This window comes from Branchiostoma floridae, chromosome 6, assembly GCF_000003815.2.
Source record: "Branchiostoma floridae strain S238N-H82 chromosome 6, Bfl_VNyyK, whole genome shotgun sequence".
Lineage (NCBI taxonomy): Eukaryota > Metazoa > Chordata > Leptocardii > Amphioxiformes > Branchiostomatidae > Branchiostoma > Branchiostoma floridae.
This window is the reverse complement of record NC_049984.1, coordinates 26,005,266-26,016,322: the sequence shown is the minus strand read 5'-3', so window position 1 is coordinate 26,016,322 and position 11,057 is coordinate 26,005,266. Positions and strand designations below refer to the sequence as shown.

The 11,057-nt window shown below is 41.1% G+C and overlaps 2 protein-coding genes across 2 annotated transcripts in view; one reads left to right on the top strand and one right to left on the bottom strand.

Moving 5' to 3' along the window:
• The first annotated feature begins 3,183 nt into the window (after positions 1–3,183).
• Positions 3,184–5,706, top strand: LOC118418663 (P2X purinoceptor 7-like). Its single transcript, XM_035824670.1, has 2 exons — positions 3,184–3,927; positions 5,088–5,706. The coding sequence occupies exons 1-2, from the start codon at positions 3,683–3,685 to the stop codon at positions 5,251–5,253; spliced, it is 411 nt and encodes a 136-aa protein (XP_035680563.1). The 5' UTR covers positions 3,184–3,682; the 3' UTR covers positions 5,254–5,706.
• Positions 5,707–5,866: 160 nt separating this feature from the next.
• Positions 5,867–11,057, bottom strand: part of LOC118418249 — a 7,523-nt gene continuing 2,332 nt past the window's right edge. Inside the window, exons 3-7 of the mRNA XM_035824094.1 lie at positions 11,030–11,051; positions 10,718–10,864; positions 10,337–10,577; positions 10,091–10,152; positions 5,867–6,271 (exon numbers count right to left, since the gene is read on the bottom strand). Coding sequence (XP_035679987.1) covers positions 10,137–10,152; positions 10,337–10,577; positions 10,718–10,864; positions 11,030–11,051 — 426 coding nt within the window. The 3' untranslated portion in view covers positions 5,867–6,271; positions 10,091–10,136. The remainder of the gene's footprint in view (positions 6,272–10,090; positions 10,153–10,336; positions 10,578–10,717; positions 10,865–11,029; positions 11,052–11,057) is intronic.

Genomic DNA, 11,057 nt, shown 5'->3' with positions numbered 1-11,057 from the left:
GTGTCTTGGTCTGATCATGCCGGCTAGCCAAGGTAAGGATCGGAGCTGCATCCGCATCCGATGCACAGTGTTTTTCTGTGGCTCGAAGTATTTTGTGAGCTGATTCTTGTTCATCGTCATCAGTAGTGCCGAGGCTGCAATATATTGTATGAGTTTCCTACCAAACAAAGCGCAGAAGCACGGCTCTTTTTCTACTCTCATTTGTGAGGTTAATAGGAAGAAGATCGTGGATCGTCAAACAAAGGAATCCATCCTAGCCTAAGTCCTGTCCAAAATAAAGTCAAAATTGTTAAATAATAGCCCATTGAAATTATTGTTGATTATGGTTGTGTCAAATTGTTTTCGGTAAATAATGAAAGTTGTTCTCGGTTGTTTTCGGTAATTAGTGACTTTTCGGTAATAAGTGACTTTTCGTTAAATAGTGTTATCAATTGACTATCAGAAAACTTACGCAAACTTTCCTTCGCTTGTACCAAAAGCGTGATATCCTCCTTGGTATAATCTAGACCGGTGAGAACTAGTTTCTTTTCATCAGGGGTGAGATTCGCCCGGTGGATAAGCAATAATCCCAATACACTTGCGGGGACGGTAACGGCTCTATAAGAGATCATACTTTAATGGCACAGTTAATTTGTCATGGATCCTATATCTGTAGTACACTTTATGATCTAAGAGATTAGTAATACCAACAATTTCCAGTCCTGTAGGCATGTCACTCAGGCTCTGAAACTTCATAACCTTGTAATTGTAATGACTCTACAAACCCTTCTGTATCTAAAACTTTCGAGGTCAAAACTACATCTCACCCCCCATAATCAGATCCCCATTTTCTAGTCTGAAAGGAGGTTAAACTCTTTATCACTTTCATTTTCATCATCTTACTCCATTTTGTACACAGTGTCCTTTGGCGCGTCTTCAGTCCTGTTGACAATTCCAGTGACGACTCCTGCAAACCACCTCGCTTCCTTGTTCCCCTGCTCATCTGTAGAGTCACACTGATGTTTCACTCGACAGCCAACCAGTTTGGATGGTTTTTTTAGGTACACTTGCAAGGATAGCTTTTGCTGATATATTTCCCTTTTCTCTCGTGCAATTTCCCGCTTCTCCTCTAACTTTGCTCACATTTCTGGTACAGTTCTGGCGTCGGGTTCTTTCAATGTGACATACTCTTGGTCTTCATCTTCAGAGTCAAGCTCAACATCTGTTATTTCCGACACATTCTTCATCACGACTTCTTTCAGGTGGAGGATCTTTTCTTCGCTGGTGAAGGTGTGTTTCTTCTTCCCTGATTTTGTTATTGTCATCTGAAAGAGTTGACTAGTAATAAATTCCTAGTAATTTATAACTCACCCCTTGTCATCTTCTTTGCTATCCTCCCCTACCAATGGACCCGAACCAACATTAACGGTGCTCAGAACTGAATTTGTACATTCCAAAACATTTAGACCATCTCCAATCCATACCTCCGAGCGGTTTCGACCCAAAATCTTCTTTTCACTAAAAGTTTTAAACCAGTCCGCTATGCTTTAGTAACTCCGCATCCGTTGTCGTTTCTCACTCGATGTAGTTTTTAGCCAGCCCTTTTGGAAGCGCGGACTTTTGCAGTAATGTCTGAGGTGTCATGTGCTTTGTGACGTTTTTTGTGTGAATCCTATTACTGTCAGATGCACGACGTTTCGCAGTAGTCTCTCGGAGACCCCCTTGTCTGGGTTGGGTTGGGTTGGTTTGGCCTGCTGCAGTTGGTCTCTTAGGATCGCGGAGATGTCCTCTGATGACAGTCGGATGCCATTGTACTGTATGTTTCCTTTGGGGCATATTGATACCTTGGTCACTTTTTCAGCAAAAAATATCAGTAAAAATCTCGACATAGCAAAAAAAAACGAAGTCATGCTGCAATCGAATAATTCCATGATGGAGTCAACGTCATCAGCACCGACCTAACTAAGAAAAATGTTTGGTGCCAATTGTACACGCGCAATACCCGGCTTATTTGATGCACAAGGAATGACTTATTACTTTTGGTCTCTTAAAAAAAAAAGATGACCCAAACGAAAGCTATAATACACAGTACTAGGTGATTGGCAGCTAAGAGAGTGAATAGGCAGTTCAACGTTAGGAAAATAGTACAGTCTTCTGTACCTTGCCATTTCCCAAACTGTTTCTACAGTGCTTTCGTCCATCAGAAGGAGCAGAGATAAATCAGCAGATGCTTGTAGAGAACATCTCCCATTGTTAATGTTTCACAATAAGAACAATAGGAAGTGTTGAAAATCAGCCCTAAATGTATGTTTTCATAATTAATCACTTTCATCAAACATATCATTTCCATGTCTTATAAGCCAACATGTACTGGACACATAAAAAAGAAACATTGATGATTCATTCATTTCCATCAAAATGGATGAAAAATGGATGAATATTGTGTGAGCAGCATCCCGTTTTAACAGTGCATGTTGATATATGTATGGTTACTATACCTATTGCACAACGAAGCTCGTTCCGTGAACAATTGCAATCTCTTGATCTGCCCATTCATTGACTCGAAACCAAAGCATGAGAAGCCCATAATGACCCATACAGTCTGGTCTGGTGGGTCAGGTGCCGTAGCAGATGAACGTTCATGGTTTGTGCAGCTTCACCTGAAGAATCATTCAACGTTAAACAAGACATTCGTGAGCTGTTCAAAAAGTCTGTACGGAACACGTTTATCTTAGATAGTCTCGGTCATTGTAATAAAACGCAGAGCTATTTTGTTCCATGATACATAGTCCAAATAAACCCGAGTGAGAAATAAGCTGAGTGAGATATACTTTCTAGCGGGTTAAGCATTGAAAGGAGAACAGGTCAATACTTGTATCTGAGATTCTAGATATATTCCGCCTGCGAAAGGAAGAGGATACGAAAATAGAAGAAAAATGCAGATCTCTCCAAGTTCAGGGAAGCTGGGCTGAACTCGTAGAACAAGAACAGACTGACGTAAGGTGGAGGAGCACTTTGTGCAACACTCCCCGCGGAGTGTTTGAATTCGCCCTAAACGGAATGTTAAACTGGCTCCCAACACGTGACAATCTAGTTCGATGGGGGAAAATGTTGTCACCCAAGTGTCCACTCTGCCAAGGACGACAGACTCTGTGTCATGTCCTCAACATGTGCCCAGTAGCCCTTAAAGGAGTCCTTAACTAGGGCCGGGAGTGTTATTTTCCAATAGATTATACTTCAATGAATACATAAACAGGCTTTTTTTTACAAAAATTTCCCTTGCGCGATTTTCGCGACGTCTGTTTGTAAAGCGCTGTGAATATCATTTCCCCCTTGCTGACCCTCAATTGGTACATCCGGGAACTTTGAATTACGCAATGCTCGATATTCTCGAAACTGTCATGGCGGAAGCGTACATGTCAGACTCGTCAGACGACGGCGTGGATAGCCAAAATAGCACTTTGTATGACTCTAGCGACAGCGATGTTTCACTGGATCTCGACAACATCCAGCCTTACATGCACGAGCCGCAGCAAGAGCGGGAAGAACCTCAGAATGAAGGAGAAGCGGCCGTGCCCGGTGCTGTTGGACCGGGGAATCTTCAAGCAGTCCCGATAGCCGCTTGGGACGGCATCGATGTTGAGACAGAAGCCTGGAGAAGGGCCAACTTGAAATTTGGTGTCGATGCGGCAACTGTGACTATATGGATACTGTCAGAGAATGCGTATGCTGCCACGATCTCGTCGAACTTACCGACCCTCCGCCTGTTGTCGTGGAAGACTTTGATAATGGCGGTAGAGGGGTGGGCGTCGGTCCCGACCAACTCAAGTGTATAACTCTGGACAGTGAGTTTCATCCCATCTGCATCCTGAGAGCAGCACTGAAGACTGCGCTGTTACAGCGGCAGAATCTCGGACTTGAGAACGTCCGAGAACCGCTTAGTTACAGGTAATTGTCACCTACCTTTCTTCCTTGATGTTTCTTTGATGATAAAACTCGTTATGCATCGTAGAAATTTCCCGACTATAACGTAAAACTTGCACATGAGCACACCAACTAGACTGTTTTTTGAATGCATACTAGGGAACTCATTTCAACCGTGCGATTTTGAGTTACAAAGATTACGCCGTGTTATGTGGCCGCGATCAAAACAACAAACCAAACAAACATGGACGCCACGGCCATAATCCTTTCTTACAAAAACTACATTTCATCGTGAATATTTTTGGTATAAGTGAGGGCAGATAAGGCCACAAATATGGCCAATTAATGAAAAATTACAAACTCACTACAAGGACGAACTCTCGAAAGTAACAGAAATTATCCCGTTTTATGTGGCGGGTTCGGTATGCGATAAGAGGCGATCAAAACAAAAACAACAAAAATGGCGGGAGCCCCTTTCACGGGGCATTTTATTACGTCAGCCACTTCACTTCATCGTGAAAATTTTCGTTATAAATGACAGACGATGTTCAAAACAAAAAGTTGAATTGTTGGTAAGATATCAAAGAATACAAAACGGGATGATTTTTTAGCATCACCTTTGGAATTATTTCTGTAACGTAGATTTTGTCGATCAAAACAGTGGCACGCACATGGCATGAATAAACATGCCCGACCTCTCAAAAGTTTCCGTGAATTATTTGGCGACATAAATGAGGATCGAAAAGCACACCAACATGTCCAATTATCTAAGAATTATACCAGGTAACTCACTATAGGGACGATTTCCCGAAAGTTACAAGGATTATCCCGTTTTATGTGGCCGCTTCGGCATGCAGTAACAGGCGATCAAAACAACAAGACAAACACGGCGGCCACGGCCCACGGCCGTTTTTGATTCATGGTGATTATTCTCGGTATAAATGAGGGGCAATGTGCCCAACAAGGAAGGAAGTTCTTGATGAGATATCAAAGAACACAAAACACGGCGGTTTTTCTTTTTGCTCCAAAAAGCTTTTGTTTGACAAAATCCTACAATATAAATAACAACTAAACACCGTAAACAGATATGCTCGTCCTGTGATTTGCAGTTTCTTTTCGTTACTGTTATGCATCGAATTTGTGCAATGGATGCGATTTGCAATATCTTTTACTCCCTTTTCCAGAATCCTGAGGCTGTCTGCATACAGACAGTTTACCTGCTGGGTACACAAACGGCGGCTGGGGAAAGGTGTCCGGCGGGTTGCTCCATCATGTGCTGTTCTCAGGATCCGGCAGGAATACCCTAGTCCAGATGGGAACTACGTCGGTTTCCTGGAGGCTGACGACTAGGATAGAAGGACTTCTGACGTTTTTGTTTTACCTCTGTTACCCGTACTCTAAAAAATGCCTTTGTTCTTATTTTTCTCTGTGCACGCATTATAACGGTACATTACTACTAGTATACGAACAATGTACGGCCGGCTGTTGTTCTAGACATATATAATACACTTACTTGTAACTGTTCTCGTTAGTCTTTTAGTTCAGTTGTCGAAATGTTGCAGTGCATGTACCACAATTGCTGACTTTTCGTGCAAACTTGGTGCAACAACAATAGAGACAATACAATAGGTCTGTACAACTAAATTATCAGTAAATACATCTTGGTAAAGGATATTTTGAGTGCAATTTGATTTGTACAGTCATCTACAACTTTATGTATGATGCCAATGATAAGCACAATCACTGTCCTTACATGTACTGTAACTGGTTTGCCATTTCTTTGAAATAAAAGAAACATGGTTTTCAACATCAATAAGAATGTGAATTCGTAGATAGATTATACAACTATGTAGTAAGAAACCAACTATGAATATTGTAGAAAAAACAATAAGTGAATATGCTCCAACTTTTCCTCATGTCATATAAGAGGTACTGTGAACAACATTTCATACTGCGATACTGACCACCAGAATTGTTCACTAATAGTTGTTTACATTCTCCATGTCATAGAAATATATTTTACAGTGTTAGAAACTTAGTTTTCTACATCGATACGAATGTGACTTCATATATAAATCATACACCCATGTAGTAAGAACCAATTATGACTTATAAAAACAGTATGTGATAAAAGAAAATATGCTCCTTTGTTAACTTTTCCTCATCTACTATCGGAGATACTGTGAACAACAATCTCACAGAGGAAATACAACATGATAATGAAATCAAGGACTGGCTCATCAAGCAAACCTTTGTCAGAATAACACAGCATAACATGTAGCTGAGTACAATGTGTATACATTTCCAACTTTTCTCATGAGGAAATACAACATGGTACAGAAGTCAAGGACTGGCTCAACAAGCAAACCTTTGTCAGAATAACACAGCATAACATGTAGCTGAGTACAATGTGTATACATTTCCAACTATTCTCATGAGGAAATACAACATGGTACAGAAGTACATTCGTGTTCAACACACAGATCAGCGTCCGTCAGCGGTTGCTGATGCTGACAGGCGCCACCTCTCTAATCACAGGAATAAGCGGCGGTCTAGGGCCTCCAGACTCATGTCGGCTGAGGAACCACATCCCAACAGCGACGTCACAGCACCAAGCTACCGCCCTTCAAACGATCGCTACAACCTGAGGAACAGGAAACGGTCGCTCCCCTCACCCGAACAACGCACGCATCCGGCAACTAAAAAACAGAACGCAGAACGATTTCAGGTCAGTCAAGGAGTCCCGAAACCTGCTCGTGACCTACACACCAAAACCGTTTCCCACATAACCACCCCTCCACTCACCACCGATGTTCCACCTTTGGACCTCCGGACTACGTGTGAGGAATCCCTGTCGGCCATGCCCGCGACGAGTCCTCCTGTTTCAACCGTTTCCTGTGATACTGTCCGCGACTGCGCCACGACCACTCACTCAAACTCCAGACCGTTGGTGGGCGAATAGCAACGAGTAAAGACTCTCCCAACTGACATTTCATGTCTCAATGTTCTATACTTAAACGCTCGCAGTGTCAAGTCAGTTAGCAAGAAATATAACAAACTCGTTTGCTTTCAAAATCTTGTTGCTACTGTACAGCCTGACATCATATCTGTGACTGAAACCTGGCTAACTCCGTGTGTAGCCGACCAGGAGCTTCTGCCCCAGGACTACACCGTTCATCGGAAAGACAGAAGTGTCACCAAGCCTGGAATGACAGGTGGTGGTGTAATGTTGGCTGTTAAATCTAATATTCTCTCACAGAGAAGAGAGGACCTTGAGCCCATGGACGAGGTTCTTATTTGTGACATTCATCCCACAAATCATCAAAAAATTGTACTCATTGTGTATTACAGGCCACCGAGTGGTGACTTGTCTGTCTTTAATGCTAATCTGAGTTCTATTCTAAGCTGTGTCTCCAAGGAGTACAGACAGGTAGTACTGATGGGTGATCTTAACTGCCCAAACATAGATTGGTCTAAAGGAGGAAGCCACTCCGAACATGAGAGTCGCCTATGTGATTTACTAAATGACTACGCTCTTACTCAGATAAATAATGTCATCTCCAACAGTCATGGTCATTTGCTAGATGTAGTGTTGACTAACATACCTGACAAATGTTTAGAAATCGAACAGGTCACATCAGAGTATCCTACTGACCATGCTATATTACAGTTTGGTTTGATCATCAATAGGAAGATCAAAAGGCATGAAGATAAACGATATGTTTATAATTATAAAAGAGGTAACTTTAATAGGCTAAGGTTAGATCTAGAATCAAAACTTCACAATATCAACGATGATGTTAATCTTGACAATGTCTGGGAGAGGTGGATGTTCGAAGTTACCGAATCTGTTGAGCTTTGTGTTCCAAAAATGTGTGTAAAACGATCATCTTCATTACCTTGGTTCGACGGCGAAGTCAGACATGCACGCAACAAAAAGAAGACGGCATGGCGATTAGCCAAACGAACTAACAGTCCTTCACATTGGAGCAAGTTTAGAAAACTCAGAAACGATCTTCAAAGACTCATTAAGACAAAGTACAACTCGTTTCTGAACAATCTTGGACCTCTAGTGCAAACGAACCCGAAAAGGTTTTGGTCTTTTTTTAGATCTAAAACCAAATCCAAATGCCTTCCGGCCGTCTTGAATTCAGCTAGCGCCAAAGCAAGCTCCGCCATAGAGAAGGCTGTCATGTTTAACGATTACTTTCATTCAGTCTTCACTTTATCTAATGATACCCTTTGTCTGCCTGAAATCGTGGCTTTCGAACATCCATGTCTAGGAAATATTGTATTTTCAATTGAAGAAGTCCAAAATGTACTGTCGATACTCGATTGCACCAAGGCAATTGGTCCAGATGGACTTTCACCTACTGTATTTCGAGAGTGCGCACATGTGATCGCTCCTCACCTGACTGCATTGTTTAACAGAAGTTTGAGACAGGGCTGGGTTCCTGCGCAGTGGAAGGATGCAAATATTTGTCCTGTCTTTAAAAAAGGCCGGAAAGATTTAGTAGAAAATTACCGCCCAATTTCTCTTCTTAGCATTGTCGGAAAGATAATGGAAAGGTGTTTGTTTAATCGTATATTTCCTCATTTAAAGCACTTGATATATCCGTTACAACACGGTTTCATCAAGGGCAGATCGTCATCGACACAGCTCCTTGAAATTTACCATGAAATTGGCGGGATTTTAGATCGAGGTGGCCAAGTAGACATCATATATTTGGATTTTTCCAAGGCATTTGACTGCGTTTCTCACCAGCTGTTAGTCCATAAGCTCAAAATGTATGGTATTCATTCAAATTTACTTACCTGGTTCCATAGTTATCTTTCATGTAGGAGGCAACGTGTAATGGTCGAGGGTACGTGTTCGGATTGGCTCCCAGTAGTATCGGGAGTCCCCCAGGGGTCAATTCTTGGTCCCCTCCTTTTCTTATTATATATCAACGATCTTCCATCCGTAGTTAGCAACAAAATGGGCCTTTACGCTGACGACTCTAAATGTTTCAAACGAATTTCTACTGTCTTAGATTGTGTATCACTCCAGAGAGATATTGATTGTATGTACGATTGGAGTAATACTTGGCAAATGAATTTTAATCCCAACAAATGTAAAATCCTTACAATAAGCAGATCTAGAAATCCTATTAACTTTACGTACAAAATGAATGACACGGTCCTCGAGTCTGTTCCTGAATTTACCGACTTAGGGGTATTAGCTACGTGGAATTTAACTTTCGATTCTCATGTACATAATATCACTTCGAGAGCAAATTCAGCTCTCGGCTTTTTAAAAAGATCTGTAGGTTTCAATGCCCCTGTAAATGTAAAAAAAATGCTATATCTCACATTAGTCAGAAGCAGACTTGAGTACTGCTCTGTCGTTTGGTCACCCTATACACACAACCTCATTTCCTCAGTCGAAAAAGTTCAAAGACGTGCCTCCAAGTATATTCTTAATGATTACACAGCAGACTACAAGACGAGATTAATACATTGTTCACTATTACCTCTTTCCTACCGACGAGAAATACTTGATCTATGTTTTTTATATAAGTGCTTACTAGGACTTTATGATATTAATATTGACAACTTTTTAAATCTCCCACACCCCCTTTTAAGAGCACATTCACAAGCTAAACTTATCCCTGGTAAGTGTCACACTACAAACTTTCAGTACTCCTATTTTAACAGAATCGTCTACATATGGAACTCCTTACCACCTGAAATTAGAAAACTTCGGCTAAATCCAACATTCTCAACAAATCGTTTTAAGCAGTACGTTATTGATCATTACTTCTCTCTTTTGGCCACACATTTTGATGTCTATCTAATAAGCACTTGGACCCATTGTTCCAAGTGCTGATTGGATGCACATCTAAATGTGTGGTCAACCTATAGTTACATCATTCTCATTTGTTTGTTAACCTTAGTTTATCTGATCCTTTTATTGTTGTTTCGTTTGGGTATTGTTTCGTATCTTGCCGTTTTTTGTTAGAATACCTCTATGTAAAGTTCTTTGTTTTTATTTGCCCTTTCTCTATTGTTCATTGTTATGATTTTAACTGTTGCTGTAGGTGTGGGTCATGTAAAGGTATATCCTGTTACCCACACCTTGCAGAACTTTTTCTGTAAAGTTTAATAAATAAATAAAAGAAGTCAAGGACTGGCTCAACAAGCAAACCTTTCCCAGAATAACACAGCAGCTCTCCAGGTCCTGTGTGAGTCTGCTAAGTACGTCCTCCCCTATATAACGAAATAAGTGTTTCATTACTATAATAAGCAAATTCATTCAGGAATTTGTATCTCATTCATTGTTATCAATAATTGAAGCATGTGTAATGTGTAGAAGCATGAAGACAGTGTAAAGAGGGGAATTATGATAATCATACAGCAGCTAATATCACATGTTACAGAAACAAATACTCACCTGTCAGGAAACCTCGACCTGTGAGCTGCCAGGGCTTGAGCCTTGTCTGGTCGTGGTTCAGGAGCAATGTTTTTTGGCAGATCTGGCCTCCGAGGGATTGGAGTCTTCTCTCCATTCTGTGCCCTTTCCAAGACGTCTGCCATCAGCTTTTGCCGGAAGCTGTAGTCCTTCTGTTCGTACACATTCTTTACAGCATAGCGCTTCTGCTTTTTGCTCCAGTCCAGTCGGGTCATTGTGTCTCCTATGAAACAAATCAGTTTTATTCAAATTATGTACATGCAAGGACTTGGTGCATGTAACGTTATACACTTACTTACAAACATAATATACACATGTATAGTAATTACCTTTTCACTAAATCTAAAAGTAAAGTACACTGACCTTTCAGGGTCTTTGCCTGTTTCCTTCCGATGTTCTCATTGTGGTCAATGATGGAGAGCTGTACACGGGCCTTCATACCGTTGTATGAGTAGTGGATCCTCTTTGGTGCGTACTTGGTGACCACATTGTGGTATACCTCCACTTCACCTGCAGAAAGACAAAGTGATACAAAACAATATCAAAACCCATTATGAGAAGTGTTAATTGTATAACATTTATAAGCATTTGCATAATTAACTATATATTTAAGAATAGTAATAATATACCAATATGGATACAGATATCACACAAAACAAAACAGGATATGCCCACCGGTGTGCTTGTACTTGTCATTCTGCGC

Coding starts and splice junctions, on each gene's coding strand:
- LOC118418663 (XM_035824670.1), top strand. CDS start 3,683: ATGGATACTGTCAGAGAATGCGTATGCTGCCACGATCTCGTCGAACTT. Junction 3,928..5,087: donor CGAGAACCGCTTAGTTACAG/GTAATTGTCACC, acceptor TCCCTTTTCCAG/AATCCTGAGGCTGTCTGCAT.